The sequence below is a fragment of the Hylobates moloch genome, unplaced genomic scaffold (genome assembly GCF_009828535.3).
Source record: "Hylobates moloch isolate HMO894 unplaced genomic scaffold, HMol_V3 SCAFFOLD_5, whole genome shotgun sequence".
In the NCBI taxonomy this organism is placed as follows: Eukaryota; Metazoa; Chordata; class Mammalia; order Primates; family Hylobatidae; genus Hylobates; species Hylobates moloch.
Window position 1 is genome coordinate 85,909,530 of NW_026652280.1, and position 27,124 is coordinate 85,936,653.

The 27,124-nt window shown below is 41.1% G+C and overlaps 1 protein-coding gene and 1 pseudogene across 9 annotated transcripts in view; one reads left to right on the plus strand and one right to left on the minus strand.

Annotated features, from left to right (window-relative positions):
* TOP6BL (TOP6B like initiator of meiotic double strand breaks) overlaps window positions 1-27,124 on the plus strand; it is a 105,836-nt gene that overhangs the window by 9,304 nt on the left and 69,408 nt on the right. For 5 of the 9 annotated variants that reach the window (XM_058438981.1, XM_058438982.1, XM_058438984.1 and 2 more), the window contains exons 3-4: window positions 2,739-2,891; window positions 5,410-5,463. In XM_058438981.1, coding sequence (XP_058294964.1) covers window positions 2,739-2,891; window positions 5,410-5,463 — 207 coding nt within the window. The remainder of the gene's footprint in view (window positions 1-2,738; window positions 2,892-5,409; window positions 5,464-27,124) is intronic. The other 4 variants (XM_058438989.1, XM_058438985.1, XM_058438987.1 and 1 more) reach the window with 1 other exon arrangement.
* On the minus strand, window positions 7,697-8,765 carry LOC116469063 (complement component 1 Q subcomponent-binding protein, mitochondrial-like; annotated as a pseudogene).

Sequence of the window (27,124 nt, forward strand, 5' to 3'; positions counted from 1 at the left end):
CTCGTGATCTACCCGCCTTGGCCTCCCAAAGTGCTGGGATTACAGGCGTGAGCCACCGCGCCCGGTCATGTTTTTGTTTTTTAAGACAGAGTCTCACTGTGTTGCCTAGGCTGGAATGCACTGGCATGATCTCGGCTCACTGCAACCTCGGCCTCCCAGGTTCAAGCAATTCTCCTGCCTCAGCCTCCTCAGTAGCTGGGATTACAGATGTCTGCCACCACACCCAGCTAATTTTTGTATTTTTAGTAGAGACAGAGTTTCACCATGTTGGCTAGGCTGGTCTCGAACTCCTGACCTCAGGTGATACGCCCAGCTCAGCCTCCCAAAGTGCTGGGATTATAGGCATGAGCCACCGCGCCTCGCCAACCAGGACTTAGTCTTATTGCCACAGCCCTGCAGTTGCAAGGAAGACTGAAAAAGGTAGTCAAATTATGTGTTCAAGAAGAAGGAGAATGGGGTATTTGTTTGCGAGCACCAGCAGTCTCTGCTGTGGTTTCCATTGTCACAATGATGTGCCTGGGTGTGGGTGTGTTTTCAAACATTGTGCTCAGCACTCAGGAAGACTTTTAAACCTGGAAACCCTTGTCCTTTGGTTCTGGGAGATTTTCCCTTGCATTCTCTTTTTTTTTTCCCCCCTTTCTGGAACTTCTATTATTTAGATATTAGACTTCCTAGACTGGTTCTTTTTCCTTTTTAAAATCATTTCTCGTAATTTTTATCTCTTCTACATTGTAGGCATTATCTTTTTGAGTATATAAAGATTTTTTTAAAGTTTTCTTTTCTCCACCTCGTTCTTGTTTCCCTTGTATTGCTTTTCTTAGTCTGGTGTCTGTTTTCATGTTAGAAGCTTTCTTCAAATATCTTAAAATTATTGGTTGCTCATTTTTAAGAGTTAGAGACTATAAAGCTGATTTGAAATTGTTAGCATCACTGAAAGGTGATCTAATTGGGCTTTTAACTGGGGAACTTTCTCTTCTCTTCAATATCAATATCTTTAGTCTTTGCTCTTGGAATGGCCAGATCTTTCAGTCTCTTACCAAGTGGGTAAAAGCCAGACTTGATTCTGGGAATGAGAGAGAAAAGGGGGTGTTGGGTATCTCAGCATTCAGGGGTTCTGTTCACTAACTCCACTTGTTTTTAGTACAATTTTGATTCTCATCCCGAAGATTGACACCTTGACCATTTTCAAGTATCTTCTCCCCAATCCACGCCAAAGTTAGGGGGGAGCCAATCCCTTGAATGCTGAGTGGAGGAGGGAATCTAAAGATTTATTTAAATTCATTTTTAACTGACTCTCCTTAATTTATCTTCTACCTCACCCATACATTCAGAGGTTCCTGATACTGCCATGCCTGAGTCTTTTGCAATTTTATTGTAAAAATCATGTTGTTTCTTGGCCTTCCCTGTCCCCTTATACTTAGATTACTCAGGTCTCCTAAATCCTTTCCTACTAGTTGTTCTGCTTTGTAGTTTCTAGATTTTTTTTTTTTTTTGTGATAGAGTCTCACTCTGTCGCCCAGCTGGAGGTGCAGTGGTGCGATATCAGCTCACTTCAACCTCCGCCTCCTGGGTTCAAGAGGTTCTCCTGCCTCAGCCTCCTGAGAAGATGGGCGTACAGGTGTGTGCCACCATGCCCGGCTAATTTTTGTATTTTTAGTAGAGACGGGGTTTCACTATGTTGGCCAGGCTGGTGTCGAACTCCTAACCTCAGGTGATCCACCTGCCTCGGTCTCCCAAAGTGCTGGGATTACAGGCATGAGCCACTGCGCCTAGCCTGTAGTGTCTAGATTTTTATTACAATCATGTTTGTCTCTTGTTTTCCATCCTTGTGGGTTTGTGCCCTTATAAATCTCTTTCCTATTATTTTATTGAGGTTTCAGGAGGGAATGAAAATAAACGTGTGTGTTCAATCGGCCATCTTTACCTGGAAGTGTGCAGTGGTATCTTTTAAGTTTGGTTTGAAATCTCTGCTCTGTAGGGCTGCTGTAACAAAGTACCACAAACTGGATGGCTTGAAACAAAATATATTTATTTTCTCACAGTTCTGGAGGCTAGAAATCCAAAATCAAGGTCTTGGTATGGTTGGTTCCCTCTGGAGACTCAGAAATCTGTTCCATGCCTCTCTCCTAGCTTCTGGTGATTGCTGACAATCCTTGGTATTTCTTAGATTGTAGATGTATCACTCCCTGCCTTCACATGGCATTCTCCTCTGTATTTCTCTCTTTCTTCACATGGCCTTCTCCTCTGTATTTCTCTCTTTCTTCACATGGCCTTCTTATAAGTACACCAGTCACTGGACTCAGGACCACCCTAATCCAGTATGACCTTGTCTTAACTTGATTGCATCTATTTCCAAATAAGGTCATATGCACTGGGGCTAGTACTTAAAACTATCTTTTGGGGGACATAGTTCGACCCACAACAAACTAGCAAATTTGATATCTGAGATGATTCATCTATCAGAAGCCAAGAGATGACTAGTTTTTTCCATCAGTAATTATTGAAGGCTTTAACAAATACGATTTTCAGGATGTTTCCCAAAATGTATGCCACAGAATATTTATATGAGTTATAAGAAAGGAGTTATGTATTCATTTAAATTTGGGAAATGTTAAAATAAGTTTTTAAACTGTAGGTCTGTTCAGGACCTCTCATATGCCAGTGTGGACTATGAAACATACTGTTTGGGAAATGCTACATACAGTTAACCCCCTTCTCCCTCCTTTTTTTTTCTCAAGATGTAGTCTCGCTCTGTTATCCAGGCCGGAGTGCAGTGGCGCAGTCTCAGCTCACTGCAACCTCCACCTCCCAGGTTCAAGCGATTCTCGTGCCTCAGTCCCCGCGAGTAGCTGGGATTACAGGTGCCCACCACCATGCCTGGCTAATTATGGGTGAGGAGTGCTTCCACCTGCTCCACATCGTATCCAGCCCTCAATTTTCAGTTATACTTCCAATGCTTTTATATAAAAACGATAAAATTCTATCCTCCAGATGCAACAATGAGAGTAGAGACTTATCTGTAAAATATATTAAAGCAAGCATTCCCCCAAATCCCCTTTATAGAACAGAAGATTATCTTTTTAAAACAATGTAAACAAAATTTTTTTCTGAGATGGGGTCTTGCTCTGTGTTGCCAAGGCTGGAGTGCAGTGGTGCCATCACGGCTCACTACAATCTCTGTTTCCTGGGCTCAGCTGATCCTCCCACTTCAGCCTCCTGAATAGCTGGACTACAGGTGTGTGCCACCATGACCTGCTAATTTTTGTATTTTTTTGTGGAGATGGGTTTTGTGATATTACCCAGGCTGGTCTTGAATTCCTGAGCTCAAAAGATCTACCCACCTCAGCCTCCCAAAGTGGTGGGATTACAGGTGTGAACCACCATGCCTGGCCATAAGATGGTCTTTATAAAGGGGGGGGGGCGGTGGGGGGTGGGGGCAGGTGCAGGCACTGTGGCTCATGCCTGTAATCCCAGCACTTTGGGAGGCTGAGGTGGGTGGATTGCTTGAGGTCAGGAGTTCGAGACCAGCCCGCCCAACATAGTGAAACTTCGTCTCTACTAAAAATACAAAAATTAGTCAGGCGCGGTGGCGGTTGTCTATAATCCCAGCCACCCAGGAGGCTGAGGCAGGAGATCGCATGAACCTGGGACGCGGAGGTTGCAGTGAGCCAAGATTGCGCCACTTCACACCAGCCTGGGCGACAGACTCTGTCTCAATGAAAAATAATAATGAAAAAGACTATCTTTTGTTAAATGTTCTGTGCTGCTTGGGCTTAGGCCTTTGGAAGTGTGTATCATTTATCCAGAATCACTTAAAATCTGGAAATCTAGAGCATTACTACCCAATAAAACTTTTTGTGATGATGGAAATGTTCTCTATCTCCTGTTTAGCAGACTAGCCATTCACCACATGTGGCTATGGAGTGCTTGAAATGTGGCTAATGTGACTGAGGAACTAAAATTTTTTTTTTTTTTGAGACAGAGTTTCGCTCTTGTTGCCCAGGCTAAAGTGCAATGGTGCGATCTCGGCTCACTGCAACCTCTGCCTCCTGGGTTCAGGTGATTCTCCTGCCTCAGTCTCCCAAGTAGCTGGGATTACAGGCGCCCGCCACCACGCTCAGCTAATTTTTGTTATTTTTAGTAGAGACGAGATTTCACCATGTTGGCCAGGCTGGTCTCGAACTCCTGACCTCAGGTGATCCACCTACCTCAGCCTCTCAAAGTGCTGGGATTACAGGCGTGAGCTACCATACCTGGCTGGAACTAAATTTCTAATTTAATTTAGCTGAATGTAAATAGCCACATGTAGTTTCTGGCTACTGTACCGAACAGCACAGTTTACAGAATGATGTTGCCTCTCACTCTAGTTCTGTGATTCTCAACCTTATTTCCCTGTCTGAAAGATGCACATTTTCTGAGGGATAGATATATTTCTATTGGCTCCTATGGCAATGATTCTTAGATTCTGAACTATGAGGTCACGTTTCTCTGGGGAAGGGCATATTCAATTTGAAAATAAAAAGCCTCTAGGTAGTTCTGATCTTTTTGTCCCCTCCTTGGTGCCTGCTTCCTTATTCACTGTCCACCCCTGAAGAATTATTGCTCTAAAATTTCTAATATTTATAGTTAGAACTCTAGGTAAAATAATTCTTACCTGGTAGCCTAGTATTTTCTTTTTCTTTCTTTTTTTTTTTTTTTGAGACGGAGTCTCGCTCTGTCGCCCAGGCTGGAGTGCAGTGGCGCCATCTCGGCTCACTGCAAGCTCCGCCTCCCGGGTTCACGCCATTTTCCTGCCTCAGCCTCTTGACTAGCTGGGACTGCAGGCGCCCGCCACCACGCCGGGATAATTTTTTGTATTTTTTTTAGTAGAGACGGGGTTTCACCGTGTTAGCCAGGATGGTCTGGAGCTCCTGACCTTGTGATCCGCCCACCTCGGCCTCCCAAAGTGCTGGGATTACAGGCGTGAGGCACCGCGCCCGGCCGATATTTTCTATTTAAGGGTAAAATTGGTCAAAAGAAGAGCCAAAGTTTTAATTGAATCTTATATTAGGATATGAGTTATTGACACGATAGATTCTGATTACTAGCTGCAATTTGCAGTCTTCACATAATCTTTTTCCGTCAAGTAGAGTATCATCCAAAGAGGCAGTCCTGGTGTTGATTGTGGGTGGATGTTGAATATAGGTGAAAAGACTTGCTATTTGGTTATCTCTAAGAAGGTATTTTTCCCCAAAACAGTCATTGTACCATTATAGTATTTCTTTGATGTTTCCATTTTTACCAAACATTAGTAGTGGTCACTTTTTAAATGTTCTGTGTCCATAAGCAGTTTTTTAGACTCTCATTTGATTCTTTCAATAGAATGCATTTACTTATTTGTGATATTTCTTTGTGTTCTGTTTCTTACAGTTGCTTCTGCAGGAAGCCTTTTTGGTGGCATGGTCCTTAAGAAGTTCCTAAAAGGTAAAGAATTACCTAACTTCCATGAGACTGAATATCTTCCCGACAATTAATTTAATATTTTCTGACACAAATTTATAATGAAAGAAAGAGTTGACAGATTTATAAATAAAAATACAGGACACCCACTTAAATTTGAATTTCAGATAAATAATAATTTTTTTAACATAAGTATGTCTCATGCAGTACTTTATGCTACATTTTATCTGGCTTCTGATGAAAAGATGATCTATTAATATAAAACTGTATAGAATTGACAAAATACCTAGATCACTGTAGCTTTTCTGTATACTCTATACAACTTTAGGCAAAATTTTCCCAGATGTAAAATAAAAATTTTAGTAGGTATTTGTTTCTATCTACTTCAAATAAATAATGTGTGGAGAATGCTTTTACTGTGAATGATTGGCTAGCAGTAATAATGTTTTCCACATTGTATGCCAAAGTTGGTACGGTTTAGGAGTTTTTGCTGACCTTAGTTTTAAGAATTAATTAATTAATTTATTTATTTATTTATTTATTATTGAGACAGAGTCTCACCCTGTCACCCAGGCTGGAGTGCAGTGGTGCGATCTTGGCTCACTGCAACCTCTGCCTCCTGGGTTCAAACAATTCTCCTGCCTCAGCCTTCCGAGTAGCTGGGACTACAGGTGCATGCTGCCACACCCAGCTAATTTTTTGTATCTTAGTAGAGATGGGGTTTCACCGTGTTGCCCATGCTGGTCTCGAACTCCTGAGCTCTGGCAATCTGCCTGCCTCAGCCTCCCAAAATGCTGGATTACAGGTGTGAGCTACCATGCCTGGCAGAATTTCTTTTTATTTTTTTTGGGCTTAAGAATACTCTACAAGCCAAAGGCCATAACATTTATTTTAAGGAGGCCAAAATGACCTTAGAACTCTTATGCTTTCATTTTTATTTCTTATGGTTGTTTGCTACATAAGTATTATCCATTGGCCTATTTTTTCCTAATGAATTGTTAATTTACAAATTTTACAAAATAACTTTTTAAAATAAACTTTCCCAGACTAAATCTGGAGTATTAATAGATTTTTAAAAGCTTACATCTGTCCTTGCTTTAAGAAAATATACTGTGGCCAGGCCCAGTGGCTCATGCCTGTAATCCCAGCACTTTGGGAGGCCAAGGCAGGTGGATCACCTAGGTCAGGAGTTCAAGACTGGTCAACATGGTGAAACCCCATCTCTACTAAAAATACAAAAATTAGCCAGGCGTGGTGGTGCGTGCCTATGTATAGTCCTAGCTACTTGGCGGGGCTCAGGCAGGAGAATCCCTTAAACCCAGGAGGCAGAGGCTGCAGTGAGCCAAGATCATACCACTGCACTCCAGCCTGGGTGGACAGAGCGAGAGACTCTGTCTCAAAAAAAAAAAAAAAAAAAATACTGTGTATTAAAATGGCAACAACTGGCCAGGCACAGTGGCTCATGCCTGTAATCCCAGCACTTTAGGAGGCCAAGGCAGGCGGATTGCTTGATCCAGTAGAACTTTTTGGAGTTCAAGACCAGCCTAGCAGCATCACGAGACCCCATCTTTACAAAAAAAAAAAAAAATTAGCCAGGCATGGTGGTGCACACCTGTAGTCCCAGCTACTTAGGAAACTGAGGTGGGAAGATTGCTTGAGCCTGGGAGGTAAAGGCTGTAGTAAGCCGTGATCACACACCACTGCACTCCAGCCTGGGTGACAGCAAGACTTGGTCACAAACAAACAAACAAATGGGAACAACCAAAAAGCTACATTGGAAAGGTATAATGTTATAAAATAAATGTTTATGAAATGTATTACCATTTTTTAATGACAAATTTTCTTCGTGCTTTGTAAAATGCAAATCAATTAAAATTTAAATTTACACCCAAATTTATAGCAATTCAATTATTACTTAAAGCACCTTTTTTTTTTTTTTTTTTTTGGAGGAGATAAACCCATTTTATTGTCTATCATGTTATACAAAAATCTAGAAACTAATAGATTTGTATAGAAAACAATGATAGGCCGGGTGCGGTGGCTCACACCTGTAATCCCAGCTCTTTAGGAGGCTGAAGTAGCCGGATCACGAGATCAGGAGATTGAGACCATCCTGGCTAACACGGTGAAACCCTGTCTCCACTAAAAATACAAAAAATTAGCCAGGCATGGTGGCGGGAGCCTGTAGTCCCAGCTACTCTGGAGGCTGAGGCAGGAGAATGGCGTGAACCCGGGAGGCGGAGCTTGCAGTGAGCCGAGATTGCGCCACCGCACTCCAGCCTGGGCGACAGAGCGAGAGACTCCATCTCAAAAAAAAAAAAGAAAAAAGAAAAAAAATGATAATAAATGAGGGTGCAAAATATAGAATTTAAATTTGGTATTTTTTCCCCATGATATTAGGATGATAATCGTTTCAAAGCACATGTCTAGCTTCATAGTAGGATTTGTTCACTGGCCAAAGCCTGCCATAAAACTATGGCTTTCAGTGTCTGTCTGCTCTACTGGCTCTTGACAAAACTTTTGAGGTCTTCAAGAAAAGTAATGTACGCCTGGTGCTCCGGGGCTGTGCTGAGCTCCACCAACTCATCTGCAAAAATGTTGTCCACCCCTCGGTCCGCAAGGAAATCCATTAGGTGGTCATATAAGGCCCAGTCCAGGGAATCTGTGTTGAGTGTGTAATTAGTATCCTTCCATTCAGACTCGCTAGTGGACTGAAAGCTAACTTCCCTGATAGAGAAGATGTCACTCAGCCTCCTCTTCTTGTCCAGCTTCATCCTCTGGATAATGACAGTCCAGCACAAAGGCCTTCTTGCCATCATTCTTTATAACTTCAACCACGAAATGGGGAGTTGATGTCAATTCAGGTTCTTCAACCTTCTGCCCTTGCGAGGGTTCCTCCTCACCATCAAATGTTGGTGGGATGCTGTTGTTAATGTTGAAAGTGACAGTAATTTTTTTCCCCCGGCAACTTTCCGCATTAATTTAGCTTCTGTCCCATGCAGTTCCAGCTCCCAAACTCCAGACATCTTAGGAAGGGTTTTATGCTTCTGGATTTTCCTTTCCTCCTTAATTTCATCACTCAAGAAATCAATAAAAGCTTTGTCTCCTTCGCATGCCACACCCACAGCCGCAGGTGCAGGGCCCGCGAGGCCGCAGGGGGCCCGGCCGCCGAACCCGCGCGCAAACTGAGCAGCCGGAAGGGCCAGGCACTCAGCGGGGGCGCCGGCTGCAGGAGCTGCCGGAAAGGCGGGGCGGGCCCCGGCGGTGTGGAGGCCGGCGACGCAGAAGCCCAGCATTTGGGGCACTCAGCACAGCAGTGGCAGCATGGCGGAGAGGACTGCGAACATGTGCGGATGCAAAGGACAACCCAGGCCTAGGTACCCAGAGTACCCTTTTTTTTTTTTTTTTCCTTTGAGACGGAGTCTCGCTCTATCGCCCAGGCTGGAGAGCAGTGGCGAGATCTTGGCTCACTGCAACCTTCCGCCTCCTGGGTTCAAGCGATTCTCCTGCCTCAACCTCCTCAGTAGCTGGGATTACAGGTGCGCACCACCACGCCCAGCTAATTTTTGCATTTTTAGTAGAGACGGGGTTTCACCATGTTGGTCAGGCTGGCCTCGAACTCCTGATCTCGTGATCTGCCTGCCTCGGCCTCCCAAAGTGCTGGGATTACAGGCGTGAGCCACTGCGCCTGGCCAGTACCTTTCTTTATCTTGGTCATATCAAAGAAAACAAACTATTTTTACAACTCAGTTACAAGATGAATACTCTAAAGACACAAATATATAGGAAACAATTCTACCTTTTGAAACTTCTTTTCTGAAGTAATTTTTAGTTGAAGAATGGAGACAGGCCGGGTGAAGTGTGTCACACCTATAATGCCAGCATTTTGGGAGGACAAGATGGAAGGATCGTCTGAGCCCAGTAGTTAGAGACTAGCCTGGGCAATATATTGAGACCCTCATCTCTACAAATAAAAAAAATTAGCCAGGCATGGTGGGGCATAAATCAGGAGGCTGAGGCAGAATTGCTTGTGCCCAGGCATTTGAGGCTGCAGTGAGTTATGATCATGCCACTGTGCTTCAGCCTGGGTGACAGAGTAAGACTGTTTTTAAAATAAAAAAGAATGAGGACTTAAAAATGCTTGTTGCTAAATGAAGTGATCAGATGTATTCCCCTTTTCCTTTGTAAATTGTCTTGGCCCTCTGAATCTACCTCCTAACTGTATCCTTGAATATTTTACAGACTTCTGCTTTTGCTCTGTGACCCAAATTTTGTTTAGGTTCTACTTGGTGTGAACACATTAATATTTTTTGTTTTGTTTTATTTTGAGCACATTTAAAAACTAATTGTGGAGGAAAAGTAATAAAACAAAAAAATGAGATTTTAAACATTATTATTTTGTAGAGATGAGGTCTCACTATGTTGCCCAGGCTGATCCTGAACTCCTGGGCTCAAGCAGTCCTCCCATCTCGGCCTCCCAAAATGCTGGGATTACAGGCATGAGCCACTGCACCTGTCCTATTATTATTTTTGAGACAGGGCCTTGCTCTGTCACCCATACTGGGGTGCAGTGGTGTGATCATGGCTCACTGCAGCCCCATGCTCCTGGGCTTGAGCCATCCTCCAGCCTCAGCCTCTTGAGTAGCTAGGGTCACATGTGCACACCTCCATGCCCAGTTACTTTTTAAATTTTTTCTAAAGATGGGATCTCAATTTGTTGCCCTGGCTGGTCTCAAACTCCTGGCTGGTCTCAAGCTCTCATGCAACAGCCTCCCAAAACACTGGGATTACAAGTATGAGCCACCCTGCCCAGCCAAGATTTTTATTTTAGCTCCAGAACATTCTGTGAACATTTGGTAAGAATGTTCTCCCTTTAGTATTAATCACAAGGATGATTTATTGAGCATTTACTATGTATTAGGCCTTGTGCTCGACTTAAAAGGCGGTTATAGTAGTGAACAAAGACAGATTTGGTTTCTCCCTTTATGCCCCTAGTGAACATATCTTAATTATTCTATTGCCTCCTTAAGCCTATGGTTAGAAAAAAGGGAACATCAGCTATTGTCCTGAAGAGTTTGCTCTGATTCTGAGACTTTTGGGAGATCTGAATCCAAGTTCAAAAATGATGGGCTGACTGCCTCAAAAACATCTAGATTATTTATAAGTTTTTCCTTGTTCTTCATTTTTGAATTATTGTCTTTGGGTTGATGCAGAGAAGTGAAAGATCATTCCTAGTGGCCCTGCTCCAGTTAATATCTGTGAAATTGAAGGAAGTGAAAATTGGCCGGGCACGGTGGCTCACGCCTGTAATCCCAGCACTTTGGGAAGCCGAGGTGGGCGGATCACGAGGTCAGGAGTTTTAGACCAGCCTGGTCAACATAGAGAAACCCCGTCTCTACTAAAAATACAAAAAAAAAAATTAGCTGGGGGTGGTAGTGGGCGCCTATAATCCCAGCTACTTGGGAGGCTGAGGCAGGAGAGTCGCTTGAACCTGGGAGGCTGAGGTTGCAGTGAGCTGAGATCATGCCACTGCACTCCAGCTCGGGTGACAATGTGAGACTCCGTCTCCAAAAAAAAAAAAAAAAAAAAGTGAAAATCTGGCCAGGCATGGTGGCTCCGACTAAAATCCCAGCACTGTGGGAGGCTGAGGTAAGCAGATGCTCGAGCCTTGGGCAACATGGTGAAACCCCATCTCTACAAAAAATATGAAAATCAGCCAGGCGTGTGAAAATCAGCTGGGCGTGCCTGGGGTCCCAGCTACTAGGGGGCTGAGGCAGGAGATCCATTTGAGCCCAGGAGGTCAAGTCTGCAGTGAGCTGTGATTGTGCCACTGCACTACAGCCTTGGTGACAGAGTGAGATCTTGTCTCCAAAAAAAAAGCTATATAAATGGAGTATATTATTAGCACTAGGGAGGAGATAGGAGCATTCCTTGCAAAATAAACCCACACTTAATATGCTTGTACAAGGAGTGGTCAGATCATATATAAGGCTACTTGTTTGACTAATATTTGTGAAAGTGCTTTGAAAAAAGTGAAAAGCCATGTAGCTACAAGGGAATAGTTTTATTATCATTGTTACTCTTAGGGAGTATCATTTATGGGTTATCATTTATGGAATAACCACATACTCATGCCAATACAAACTCTAGACAATTTTTGTCATGGTTACTTAGTTTTAATTTAACTGTTACTTTAAAAACTCAAAGCAATTCCATTTAATCCTTATTGTGATAAAGTGTAAGTGGCTAACTCTTCATACAAAGAGGAAGTACTGCACATCAAGTACATAATTAAAGTTGAATTATTTGCTCATGGTCAATCACATTTAGTAGCCAACTGCAGCCTAAGTCTTCTCTCCAGCTGTTAGGGCTCTTAATATTAACCTCCACTCAATAATGCTAGTTATTCTTTTTGTTTGTTTGTTTTTGAGATGGAGTCTCACGTCACCCAGGCTGGAGTGCAGTGGTGTGATCTTGGCTCACTGCAACCTCTGTCTCCTAGGTTTAAGAAATTCTCCTGCCTCAGCCTCCCAAGTAGCTGGGATTACAAGCGCCTTCCATCACAGCCAGCTAATTTTTATATTTTTAGTAGAGATGGGGTTTCACCATGTTGGCCAGGCCTGTCTCGAACTCCTAACCTCAGGTGATCCACCCACCTCGGCCTCCCAAAGTGCTGGGATTACAGGCATAAGCCGCCGTGCCTGGCCTAGTTATTCTTACTAATTAGTGACAAAAATTACTCAGTGAACCTCCACAAAGGAAATTGGTGAAGACTAAGACAGGAATCCCTTAGCTCCCTGGTTTATGCACCATTAATTATGCCTTTTCTACTATTATTATTTAGAATTTCTGACACTATTAAACTTATAGCAAACTGCTTTAAATTGGTCCGTTTACTGATCTTTACACTGTTTAATTAGCTTCATCAGGGAGTCTCTGGCAGCTGGATTCATTACTCATCAGTTTTCTAGATGCTAAAAAATTATGTATCTATACAAAATTAATATGTCTCTGAATTCATTTTAACTATGTTGTTGTCTTCATGATTTGGCTGATTTCTCTCAGTGTCTAAAACAAGTGGTCTGAGCCCTCTTTAGGGGAGCTGAACTGTTGAAGAACTATCAGCTTTAGTTTCCTTTACTCTTCAATCTGTTCTACCAGGGTTGTATCAAGATACTTTTTTCTCTGGATCTGGAATACTTTAGATCAATTCCTGTACAAAATAGGCACATATTTCTGGGTATTTTATTTATGCTGGATTCATAAACAATGACCATTGTAATCTCCCTACTCACTTCTCTACTGGTTTATTTTCTCTTTTTTCCCCTTTCTTCTCTTAACTATTTATACTTTTATTCAGTAAACTTTTATTGTAACATCTACCTTGCCACAAAGAAGTCACAGGAAGTAGAGGCAGCTCTGCAAATAAAATGCAGTGTGATTAGTTCTGTAATGGAGCTGTAAGTTCAAAGAGCTTCTCTCTTAACCCAGAAGATATTCCCCAAAGTTCAATCACCAGTGTGCCTTTCTTCCCTTCATTATTCTGCATCATTATTCTACATTCAATTCAGACAGCTTTTCTACTTTCAAGACTTTAACTAACATTAACTATGCTGATAAGACTGATTTTTCCCCTTCTTGATCACTGACATGTCTCCTAAACTCCAATGGAATAGCTTTGAATGTCAATTAGACTATTCCATTTGAAAGTTCCTCTGAAATATCCTGTGTAACATGTCTAACATGGGGTTCAGTTTCTTGAAATGAGCTTATTGTGTAATGTCTGCATTCGTTTCAGTGATATTGACATACTCATAATTCTCCAGGGTTAAAAATCTTGGTTTTTATGGTGGGGGAGGGGTTTCTCCTTTTTTGTTTCCTCATTATGTAATTGATTTTTCGTTAATTCTGCCTTTATAATATAAAATTCTTATTAATTTAAACACAGTTTATATTCTTCTCTTAATGATTCCTTATTTATTACTATATTAGGTCTAAGTACTTCAGACCAGAGTTAAGGCCTTCTCTCAAGAGGATAATCCCCTCTACTTTGTAGAATAATGCCCATTAAGATAGATAAGTTCTTGTGTGTTTAAAAAATTGTCACTACATCATATTAAATGGGTGCTACTAGTCTGCATTGAATACTTAGCTACTTAGGTATAATTCCATTTATATATTCATTTATGTGTATACTTATCAATTTATATAGAACTATTTCTATCATAAATGTCTGTTAGTGAAACATGATTGTTTCAGTTTGTCCTACTTGCTCAGGTCTGCTTCCTATCATGTCCTTATTCAAGTGAGGAAAGGAAAGTGGATGGAGGAATATGAAAAAAATCCATGTTTATAGATCTTTATTTTGCCGCTTTTTCCTCTTTCTTCTATTCATATTATTTTTATTTTTATCTTTTTAACATAGCTTCTCATTTCCATGTTTATTGACATAACTTAGCTCTTTATACAGTATGGCCAGTTATTTTAAAAAGATGTGCAAGTGTTTTTCCCAAATAAAATTTACAGCCTTCTTTTTTCTTCATAAGACTAGATAAGAATACCAGTCCTTGTAAACAGGGAGGACTGCTTTGCTGTTGATATATGGTTACATGGCCATGATAGTTCAGTTTTTGCCTCTTCCCTATATGCTACCCTTTTGGTGTCAGGGAGACTTTTTTGTTGTTCATTGTTTTGTTTTTTGGAGACAGAGTCTTGCTCTGTTTCCCAGGCTGAAGTGCAGTGGCATGACCACAGCTCACTGCAGCCTTGACCACTTGGGCTCAAGGGATCCTCCCACTTACAGCCTTCTGAGTAACTGGGACCACAGGTGTGTACCACCATGCCCAGCTAGTTATTTTATTTTTTGTAGAAATGAGATCTCGCCATGTTGCCCAAGCTGGTTTTAAACTCCTGGACTCAAGTGATCCTCCCACCTCGGCCTCTCAAAGTGTAAGGATTACAAGTGTGAGCCACCATGCCCGGCCTGTTTATTTTCAAGTTCACTTTTGTCCTCGTTGTTAATTTGTTGGGAAAGAGTGAGGAATGGTGCTTTTCATGGGTTAGAGAGATTGACAGGTCCAGGCTTGCTCAACATTGAGTAAGAAACTCACAATGGTGAACTCTTGAATGTCTGACGTAATCAAGTTTTTTTTTTTTTCAAAGTCTGAGATCCTTGTATTCAAGAATAAAAATCTATTATAATTTTATATCTTAGAAAATCAACAACTCTAAGGCTCAGAGTTTATCTAACGCTTCCCCCCCCCCGCGAGCTCATTTTGTAGACATGATCTCATTCATTCTTGAGGAGCAGTCAGACGTAAGTGTTATCATCATCTCTGTTTCAGAGATGAGGAAACTGAGATTTACCTCAGCCTCATATACTAAGAAGGGAAACGTTTGTAGACTCATAGGTTGCTGGTTATCCATTAAACTGTGAGAGACTACACTTAATTTTAAGCTTTTGATACATTCTAAACAGACTCTTGTTGCCAAATTTACCTAACACTTGGTAAGATTTTATAAAGGTTGGCTAAAGATCAAGACACGCTAAAACAAATAGATTTTTGGGTTTTTTTTGTTGCCTTAATATTTCTTTACTCTTTTCCTTGTTACATTTATCTAATTGCACTTCACTATTGAGAACATGTTCAAGATTTGATGTGACAGAAGGGGATGGAAAGGACAGAAGTGGTTTTTACCAACCCTGACATATTCCTTTTCCTTTTGAACTTGGATAGATAAAACAGGAGGAAAAGGATAGCTCTTATCATTAGAGATCCTGGGAGCTGGCTCATTCTCTGGCTGAGTGGTACATAACTGCTTTTATTCAGCAGCCCATGAGAGCTAACCTGCCTTGTACCTGGCTGGCTGAAAATGCTTGAACTGTTGCAATTCCTCATTGAGTAATCAGCTGGGCACTTACTGTTCCAACTCTGTCCTTCTGGGTTACCACATATCTTTCATCTTCTCAGCTGGGAACACAAGGAGAGTTGTCTCCCTATAGTGGTATAGTGGAATTTGACTGGAATGGGAAGAGAGAATATTGTATTTTTTCTTGAGTAGACTTTATGTCTGGCCATTTAATACATTCTGAAAAATGGTCAGATGACATCACATAGAAAAATTACCTCAAAATGGATCAATGAACTAAAACTATAAAACTTTTAGAAAAGAAAGAAAGGTTTAAATCTTCATGACCTTGGATTAGGCAATATTTTCTTGGATATGACATTTAAAGCACAAGCAATGAAAGGAAAAGTAGAGAAATTGGATTTAATCAGTATTGAAAACTCTTGCGCTTCAAAAGATGATACTAAGAAAGTGAAAAGATCAATTATACCTAAAAAAAAAAAAAGCTGGAAAATGAAGATTTCTAGTTCCAAAACTCAGAAAAAAAAAAGGTGAAAAAATAATCCACAGATAAGAAAAGTCTAGTATCCAGTGTATATATACAACTTATACAACAAAAATTAAAGGACAAATAGCAAAATTCATATGGTAAAGCCCCAACCCCCAGTGTGATAGTATTTGGAGATGGGGCCTTTGGGAGGTAAGTGGGGTTAGATTAGATCATGAGTGTTGGGCCTTCATGAGATTAGTGGTTTTATAAGAAGAGGAAGGAAGACAGAGATTATTCTCTTTTTCCCTCCCCCTCCCTTGTATCCACCAAGGAAAGGCCATATGAGGACACAATGAGAAGGCAGCTATCTGAAAGCCAGGAAGAGAGCCCTCATCAGGAACCAAATCAACTGGCATCTTGATCTTGGACTTCCCAGCCTTCAGAATTGTGAGAAATAAATTTCTCTTGTTTAAGCTACCTAGTTTATGGTCTCGTTATGGTGGCTTGAGTGGACTAAGACAACATTTATCCTAAAAAGATATACACATGGCCAATAAACCCATGAAAAGATAGATGCTCAGCATCATTAGTCATTAGGGAAAAATGCAAGTCAAAAACATAATGAGGCCAGGCATGGTGGCTCATGCCTGTAATACCAGCACTTTGGGAGGCCGAGGTGGGAGGATCACCTGAGGTCAGGAGTTGGAGACCAGCCTGGCCAACATAGTGAACCCTTGTCTCTACTAAAAATACAAAATTAGCTAGGCGTGGTGGCCGGTGCCTGTAATCCCAGCTACTTGGGAGGCTGACCCAGGAGAATGGCTTGAACTCAGAAGGTCGAGGTTACAGTGAGCTGAGATCACGCCACGGCACTCCAGCCTGGGTGACAGAGCCAGACTCTGACTCAAAACAAATGAACACACACCAGTGGTAGTATGAAATTGAAGTTTTTTAAACTCCATCTTCCCCTTTACTTCCCTCTTCTCTTTCCTGACACTCCTCCTGGCCTTCTTACCCATCATTGGCCACTTAGCATAGTATAATCCCCTGCTGCCTTGACTTTCTACTTTTTCTTTCTTATCAGTCTCCAGGCTTGGGTAATTGCCATTATTATTATTTTTTTCATTCTTATTTTCAAGCTGCCAAGTGTTACTTGTGTAAATCATAAAACTGAATGTTGGGAACGCTATAAATTTAAGCAGAATTTCTAACTTCTTGGGGTTGTTCAGTACTCTTTTATCTTGTTTATCCTTTTATATAATTCCCATAGTGTATATTTCAAATTACCTGACACTCATCTAAATAAATGTCTTTACCTTCTATTTTTCTGAAAAGGTTGAGGTTATCCAAATGGTACTTCTTCCGATTTCTTTTTTTTTTTTTTTTTTTTTTTTTTTTTTTTTTAAGAGATGAGGTCTTGCTACTTTGCCCAAGCTGGTCTTGAACTCCTGGGCTCAAGCGATCCTCCAACCTTAGCCTCCCAAAGTGCTGGGATTACAGGCATGAGCCACCATCCTCAGCCATTCCAATTTCTTTTTAAGAAATGTAAATTTGAGGCTGGGTGCGGTGGCTCACACCTATAATCCCAGCACTTTGGGAGGCCAAGGTGGGCGGATCATGAGGTCAGGAGATCGAGACCATCCTGGCTAACATGGTGAAACCCCGTCTCTACTGCAACAGAATGTGGCTGCCATGCTGGCTTTGCAACTTCAAGAGATGCTCTGCACCCTTACACTTCTCAGCCAATTTGTGGAAGAAGTGGCCCACGCCTTCCAGAGCCACATCATTGCGGTCAAAATAGAAGCCCAGAATGAGAGAGATGTAGGAGCCCTACAGATACAAATTGACCAGGCGATTGACAGCTGCCTCCAACTCGATGAAATAATTCTGATGAGTCTAGTTGGCAAGAAGGAGCTAACCACAAAAACAGTGCTGGCTGGTCTCAGAAGCAGGAGATGGCCGAGAAGATGGTCCTGGAGGTTGCAAGTGGAGAGGAGATTGGAGGGCAGTTGGAGGCTGGAAGAGAGGGAGTCCCTGGGTTTGTTCCATCCAAATACCATTGAAGCAAGAGACAGATGTGTGGGACTGCCAAATGCACTGCCAGAACATCCATGAGCAGCCCATGGTTCAAGAAGTAGTTTCAACTTTAAAGGCTTATTATTTAAGAAATACATTTTATAAGACTATAGCTGCCATAGATAGTGAGTAGAGTCAATTGAAAACCTTCTGGAAAGGAGTCACCATTCTAGATGCCATTAAGAGCATTCGTCATTCATAGGAGGAGGTCGAAACATCAACATTAACAGGAGTTTGGAAGAAGTTGATTCCAACCCTTATGGATGACTTTGAGGGGTTCAAGACTTCAGTGGAAGAGTTAACTGTAAATGTGGCCCGGCCAGTAAGTGGTATTTTTTTTAAGAATTTCATTTTCCAACTGTTTCTTGCCAGTATTTGAAATACAGTTGATGTTTATATATTTTTCAAGCTTGCTAAACTAGCCTGGGAAACATAGCAAGGCCCCATATCTACAAAACATTTCTAAAAGTTAGTTAGGCGTGGTGCTGCATGCCTATAGTCCTAGCTACTCAGGAGGCTGAAGCAGAAGGATTGATTGAAACCAGGAGTTGGAGAGTGCAGTGAGCTATAATTTTGCCACTGCACTCCAGCCTGGGAGACAGAGCAAGACCCTATCTCAAAAAATAAAAATCTTGGCTGGGCACCGTGGCTCATGCCTGTAATCTCAGCACTTTGGGAGGCTGAGGTGGGCAGATCATCTGAGGTCAGGAGTTCGAGACCAGCCTCGCCAACATGGCGAAACCCCATCTCTACTAAAAAATACAAAAATTAGCTGGGTGTGGTGGTGTGTGCCTTTCTTCCCAGCTACTCTAAAGGCTAAGGCAGCAGAATCAGTTGGACCTGGGAGGTGGAGGTTGCAGTGAGCCGAAATCATGCCACTGCACTCCAGCCTGTATTGTTAGATTTGATTTGCCATAATTTTATTAAGAATTTTTGCATCTGTGTTCACAAAGGATATGTGTAATTTTCTTTTCTTGTAATGTCTTTGTCTTTTTTTGGTACAAGTAATACTGGCCTTATAGAATGACTTTGGACATATTCTCTGTTCTTCAATTGCCTAGAAGAGTTTGTAGAAGATATTATTTCTTCCTTAAATATTTGGTACAATTTCTTCCTTAAATATTTGGTGCAAATCATCAAGGAAGCCATCTGGGCCTGATTTTTTCCTTCCTGGGAAATATTTTAACTACAAATTCAATTTCTTTAATAATTATACAGTCTCTCTCTCTCTCTTTTTGAGACATGGTCTGTGTCACCCAGGCTGGAGTATGGTGGGGCAATCTCAGCTCATTGCAGCTTTGACCTCCCTGGCTCAAGCAATCCTCCTGCCTTAGATTCAGGACTATAGGCATGCACCACCACACCTGGTTTGTATTTTTTATAGAGACAGGGTCTCACTGTGTTGCCCAGGCTGGTCTGGAACTCCTGGGCTCAAGTGATCCTCTTGCCTCAGCCTTCTAAAGTGCTGGGATTATAGGCGTGTACTACTGCACCTGGCCTCTTTTTTTCCTGAGTAAGCATGGGTAATTTGTGTCAAGGAATTTGTCCATTTTATCTAAGTTATTGGATTATTGACATAAAATTGTTCATAATTTTCCTTATTATCTTTCCAATGTTTGTAGAATCTCTAGCAATATCCCCTTTCTTACTCCCTGGTGTTGGTTATTTATATCTTCTCTTTTATTTTCCTTGATCAGTCTGGCTAGAACCAGGTTCTTCCTGTTGTTTTCTATTTCATTCATTTACACTCTGATCTTTTATTCTTTCTTTTGCTTGTTTGGGGTCTTACTTTTCTGTTTCTAGTTTTATAAAGTGAAAGCTGCAATCATTGATTAGAGACAATTCTTTTCTACGCTAAAGTCATAATGACATTTTTTGTAATTTCTTTTTTCTTTTTTTTGAGACAGAGTCTCGCGCTGTTGCTCAGGCTGGAGTGCAATGGAGCAATCTCAGCTCACTGCAACCTCTGCCTCCCAGGTTCAAGCGATTCTCCTGCCTCAGCCTCCCGAATAGCTGGGATTACAGGCCCCGACCACCAAGCCCAGCTAATTTTTGTATTTTTAGTAGAGACACTATGTTGGCCAGGCTGGTCTCAAACTCCTGACCTCAGGTGATCCACCCACCTTGGCCTCCCAAAGTGCTGGGATTATAGGTGTGAGCCACCATGCCTGGCCTATATAATTTCTTTAATAGTGCTAAAGTTTTAAATTTATATTTATTATTATATCTAGTGAATCTGGAGTTTATTTTTGTTTTGCTTTGCTAACCAGCTGACTTTAATGGAGTTTATTTTTGTTTTATTTATGATGTAAGGAATCTAATTTAAATCCTTTTCGAAACAGATTGCTACTTGTCCCAACTCAGTTTATTATTGAATAGTACTTTACCCAGTAATTTATATTATTATTCTGTCATATACTAAGATTCTATATATGCTTGGGTCTGTTTCTGGGTAATCTAGTCTTTATCTCTGTGCCTGGGCCAGTATTGTAGAGTTTTATTTCCTAAAGCTTTAGAATAAATCTTGCTATATGATAGGGCAAATCTCTCCTCCTTGTTTTTCTTTTTCAGAATTGTCTTTGGTGTTTTTTTGTTTTGTTTTGTTTTTTTGACAAAGTCTTGCTGTGTCACCCAGGCTGGAGTGCAGTGGCACAATCTCGGCTCACTGCAAGTTCCGCCCCCCAGGTTCACGCCATTCTCCTGCCTCAGCCTCCCAAGTAACTGGGACTACAGGCGCCTGCCACCACGCCTGGCTAATTTTTTTGTTTTTTTTTGTATTTTTAGTAGAGACAGGGTTTCACTGTGTTAGCCAGGATGGTCTCGATCTCCTGACCTCGTGATCCGCCTGCCTTGGCCTCCCGAAGTGCTGGGATTACAGGCATGAGTCATCGTGCCTGACCTTGTCTTTGGTTTTTAAAACCTTTACTCTTGGCTATGAGTTTTATAATTAGTTAAGTTCCAGGCTGGGCATGGTGGCTCACGCCTGTAATCCCAGCACTTTGGAAGGCCAAGGCCGGCAGATCACCGGAGGTGGGAGTTAGTGACCAGCCTGGCCAACATGGTGAAACCCTGTCTTTACTCAAAATGCAAAAATTAGCTGGGCATGGTGGTGGGCATTTGTAGTCCCAGCTACTCTGGAAGCTGAGGTGAGAGACTCACTTGAACCCAGGAGGCAGAGGTTGCAGTGAGCTGAGATCGCGGCACTGCACTCCCGCCTGGGTGACAGAGTGAGACTCCATCTCAAAAAATAAAAATAAAAAACAAAACTCCACAAAAAAATCTTGTTGTGATTTTGATTGCTATTAAGTGGAATTATAGATTAATTTGGTGGCAATGAACATTTTTAGCATTGTTTTTGTGAGATGATACAGCTTGTCATATATTTAGACTTTTCTTTTAAAAATGTTATTTAATTTTAGTTGTCACACTTAAGAGATAGGCACTATAAGGGAGAATAAGGGGCTTGACCAAGAGCAAATGGCTATAAGCCAAAGTCTGCCTGACTTTAGAGACCATTTTGCCAGATGTTATTATTTGTTCAAAATATTGTCTGCTCTTCTTCTGGGAGAATTATATTTTTTGCCCTATGAGTATAAGGCTGGGTCATGTAACTTCCCAGGGCCAATGAAATGTGAGTGGAAGTGACATGTGTCGCCTTCCAGGAGAAGCTTTAAGAGTCTATGTATTTTGCTGGTAGCTTCTTTTCCTTTGCCATGAGGCTAGGATGTCTCAGATGAGGGGGTACTCCTTTAGCCTGGGTCTTGCTTGGATGTGGCTCTTGTTGGCTTTGAGTTCACTTGTGGTTCTGCAACCTCTTAACCGGCTTCTGGAGTTCTCACAAAAGATATTTGATATTGCTGTTGAGTTGGTTTTTCTGTGGGGGAAACGAGGGCCTGGGGCTTCCTATCCCGCCATCTTGCTGATGTCATTCCTATTTAGATCTTTTATGTTAACACTTTAAAATTCTTTTCATAATGGTCTTAGATATCTTTTGCTATATTTATTTCTATAGTCTTATAGTTTTTGTTGCTATTATGAATGGTATTCATTTTTTTCAATCCTACTGAATTAATCCCTTATTAATTTGGATAATTTATCTGTGGATTCTTTTGGATCCTCTGTATGGGCATTCAAAGCATCTCTAAATTATGACAACTCCATCTTTTCCTTTTCAATCCTTGTATGACTTACTTCTTTTTTTTTTGAGACAGAGTCTCACTCTGTCACCTAGGCTGGAGTGCAGTGGCGTGATCTTGGCTCACTGCAACCTCTGCCTCCTGGGTTCAAGTGATTCTCCTACCTCAGCCTCCTGAGTAGCTGAGACTACAGGCATGCACCACCATGCCTGGGTAACTTGTGTATTTTTAGTAGAGACGGGATTCTACCATGTTGGCCAGCCTGGTCTCAAACTCCTGACCTCAAGTGATCTGCCTGCCTCGGCCTCCCAAAGTGCTGGAACTACAGGCATGAGCCATCACGCCTGGCATATGGCTTACTTCTTTTCCTTGTCATATTGTATTGGATAGAATAGCACTAGTATTAAATAGAATAGCAGGAGTAATATTAGGCATCTGTCTTGCTTTCCTTAAACAAGGAAATTAAACAAGGAAGGGTTATTTAAAAGTCTACCATTGGCCGGGAGCAGTGGCTCATGCCTGTAATCCCAGCACTTTGGGAGGTCAAGATTGGAGGATGATTTGAGGTCAAGAGTTCAAGACCAGTCTGGTCAACATAGCAAGTCCCCATCTCTTAAAAGAAAAAAAAAAAAGTCTATTATTAAGTATATTTGCAATAGTTTTTATACCTGCTCCTATTAAGTTTAGGAAATTCTTTTCTATTCCTAATTTGCCAGCGTGTTTGTTATGAATGAGTGCTGTATTTCCTAAAATGCTTTTTCTAGGCCAGGCGCAGTAGCTTATGCTAGTAATCCCAGCACTTTGGGAGGCCAAGACGGAAGGATCACTTGACGCTGGTAGTAGAAGACAAGCCTAGGCAGCATGGCAAGACCCAGTCTCTACAAAAAAATACAAAAATTAGCTGGGCATGGTGGTGTGCACCTGTAGTGTCCCAGCTTCTTGGGAGCCTGGGACAGAAGGATAGTTTGGCCCCAAGAGGTGGAGGCTACACTGAGCCAGAATCATGCCCGTCATGTTTTTTTAATACTGTTGTAATCACAATATATATATATAATGTTATCCTATGTCTTTTTTTACTTAACATAAGCGTTTTTCATGTTATGACAGTCTTCTAGTCATTATTTTAATGGCTAAATTATCCATCAAGATGTATCATAAATTAGCCATTTTTCTATTAATAGACATTTAGGTTTGTTCTTTTTTTTTCCCCCATTATTATGAATAGTAGGATAGTTTAGTATCTAGGAGATTATACTGTGTGTTCTTGAACAAGTTTTTGATCTTTTGAAAGCACCTACCTCATAAAATTGTTTTGAGGATTAAGTGAAGTAATACGTATAATGCATGTAGCACAGTGGTTATTCTGAATACACAGTTCTCAATAAGTCTAATTAATATCACTGGAATGAATATCTTAATGCATATAGCTTTTTACTATATTGAAAATTTTAGTATTAACTTTATGAGATAGAATTAACTTGATCAAAGTCTGTGTACGTTTTTATGGCTCTGAAATTGCTTTGTAAAAAGTGTCAGCCAGGCGTGGTGGCTCATACCTGTAATCCCAGCACCTTGGGAGGTTGACATGGGCGGATCACTTAAGGTCAGGAGTTCAAGACCAGCCTGCTAACATGGTGAAACCCCATCTCTACTAAAAATCCAAAAAAATAGCCTGTAGTCCCAGCTTCTTGGGAGGCTGAGGCAAGGGAATCACTTGAATCTGGGAGGTGGAGGTTGCAGTGAGCCGAGATCGCACCACTGCACTCTAACCTGGGCATCAAAGAGAGACTCCATCCCCCTAAAAAAAGTTGTGTCATGTAATGCTAACATTTGTAGCAAAGTTACCAACTTCACCGTACTTTGCTAGCATTGGGAATTTCAATTACTTAAAATATTTAAGCTAATTTACAAGTTAATGAGATGGTTAAAAGTTTTAATTATATTTATCTGAACCTTTTAATAAGTGTTTACCACCTCTATTTTCTGTTTTCTGAACTTTGTCTTTTTCTTTTCTTTCTTTCTTTCTTTTTTTTTTTTTTTAAGAGACAGTCTCAAACTCCTGGGCTCAAGTGATTCTCCCGCCTCAGCCTCCCAAATTGCTGGGATTACAGACTTGAGCCACTGCACCCAGCCTTCTCCATGTCTTTAGGGACAAACTTCTAGGATGAATTAAGTCATTAGCTTGACACTATGATGTACAAACCACTGAATTTCAATTTCATTGTGATAATGCCATTGTTTCAAGATGCTCAGTTGGCTATGGAAAGATAGGTCATCTATCCCAGCTACTCGGGGATCTTTTGAGCCCAAGAGGTCAAGGCTACAGTGAGCTGTGATCACAGCACTGCACTCTAGCCTGGGCAACAAAGTGAGACTGTCTCCAAAAATAAAATATAAAGTTTATATGGAAAGAAAAAGACCCAGAATAGCCAACTCCATATTGAAGAATAAAGTCAGGGGACTGGCACTACCCGACTTCAAGACTTATAAAGCTACAGTAGTTAGCCCAAGGTAATTTATAGATTCAATGCCATCCCCATCAAGCTACCAATGACTTTCTTCACAGAATTGGAAAAAACTACTTTAAAGTTCATATGGAACCAAAAAAGAGCCCGCATTGCCAAGTCAATCCTAAGCCAAAAGAACAAAGCTGGAAGCATCATGCTACCTGACTTCAAACTATACTACAAGGCTACAGTAACCAAAACAGCATGGTACTGATACCAAAACAGACATATAGACCAATGGAACAGAACAGAGCCCTTAGGAATAATGCCGCGTATATACAACCATCTGATCTTTGACAAACCTGACAAAAGCAAGCCATAGGGAAAGGATTCCCTATTTAATAAATGGTTCTGGGAAAACTGGCTAGCCATATGTAGAAAGCTGAAATTGGATCCCTTCCTTACACCTTATACAAAAATTAACTCAAGATGGATTAAAGACTTACATGTTAGACCTAAAACCATAAAAACCCTAGAAGAAAACCTAGGCAATACCATTCAGGACATAGGCATGGGCAAGGACTTCATGTCTAAAACACCAAAAGCAATGGCAACAAAAGCCAAAATTGACAAATGGGATCTAATTAAAACTAAAGAGCTTCTGCACGGCAAAAGAACCATCAGCATGAACAGGCAGCCTACAGAATGGGAGAAAATTTTTGCAACCTACTCATCTGACAAAGGGCTAATATCCAGAATCTAAAATGAACTCCAACAAATTTACGAGAAAAAACCAAACAACCCCATCAAAAAGTGGGCGAAGGATATGAACAGACACTTCTCAAAAGAAGACATTTATGCAGCCAAAAAACACATGAAAAAATGCTCATCATCACTGGCCATCAGAGAAATGCAAATCAAAACCACAATGAGATACCATCTCACACCAGTTAGAATGGTGATCATTAAAAAGTCAGGAAACAACAGGTGCTGGAGAGAATGTGGAGAGATAGGAACACTTTTACACTGTTGGTGGGACTGTAAACTAGTTCAACCATTGTGGAAGTCAGTGTGGTGATTCCTCAGGGATCTAGGACTAGAAATACCATTTGACCCAGCCATCCCATTACTGGGTATATACCCAAAGGAGTATAAATCATGCTGCTGTAAAGACACATGTACATGTATGTTTATTGCGACACTATTCACAATAGCAAAGACTTGGAACCAACCCAAATGTCCAACAATGATAGACTGGATTAAGAAAATGTGGCACATATACACCATGGAATACTATGCAGCCATAAAAAAGAGATGAGTTCATGTCCTTTGTAGGGACATGGATGAAGCTGGAAACCATCATTCTCAGCAAACTATCACAGGGACAAAAAACCAAACAGCGCATGTTCTCACTCACAGGTGGGAATTGAACAATGAGAACACATGGACACAGGAAGGGGAACATCACACACCAGGGCCTGTTGTGGGGTGGGGGGAGGGGGAGGGATAGCATTAGGAGGTATACCTAATGTTAAATGATGAATTACTGGGTGCAGCACACCAACGTGGCACATGTATACATATGTAACAAACCTGCACGTTGTGCACATGTACCCTAAAACTTAAAGTATAATAATAATAAAAAAGAAACCGTGGTATTGGCAAAAGAATAGGTAAATAGTTTTTTTTTGCTCAATTTTGAGTATTTTAAAATACTCAAATACTTATAATTCCCTGCCTTATGAGATTATTTTTGCTCTGAAAAGCTAGCTGTCAAGAGAAATTCAAGGAAAAAAATAGTCTTTTATATTCACTTATTTATGATTTCTGGTGCTCTTCATTTCTTCCTGTATAGCTGGGTTTCCATCTTCAGCCTGAAGAAAATCCTTTAGCAAATCTTCTAGCAGCAGATTATTTCATCTTCTATCTTAAAATGCCTTTACCTTAACCTCATTTTCAAAGGATATTGCACTGGAATATCTGGCTTGATAGTTTTATCCTTTTCAACATTTTGAAAGATGTTGTCAGTTGTCTTCTGCGCTTTATTGTTTTTATTTATTTATTTTATTTTATTTTTTTGGAGACGGTCTCACTGTCTCACCCAGGCCAGAGTGCAGTGGCGTGATCTCGGCTCACTGCAACCTCTGCCTCCCGGGTTCAAGTGATTCTTGTGCCTCAGCCTCCTGAGTAGCACTGGGATTACAGACATATGCCACCACACCTGGCCAATTTTTTGATTTTTAGTAGAGACAGGGTTTTGCCATGTTGACCAGGCTGGTCTTGAACTCCTGGCCTCAAGCGATCCACCTACTTTGGCCTCCCAAAGTGCTGGGATTATAGGCATGGGCCGCTGTGTCTGGACCTGGCCTTTATTGTTTATGGTAAGAAGTCAGCTGTGATTCATATTATACCTCCTCTGTATATAGTGTGTGCTTTTCCTCTGGCTTCTTTCAATATTTTATCTTTATCTTTGGTTTTTATCATTTTTGACTATTATATACCTAGATGTGATTTTCTTTGCATTTATCCTCCTTGGGGTTTGCTGAGCTTTTCACATCTTAATATTTTTCATGAAATTTTAGGGAATTTTGTCCATGGTTTCTTGATGTTTTTCTTGTCCTATTCTCATTTTATTCCCCTATCCTCCTTCTGGAACTCCCATTACACATATTTTAGACTGGTTGATA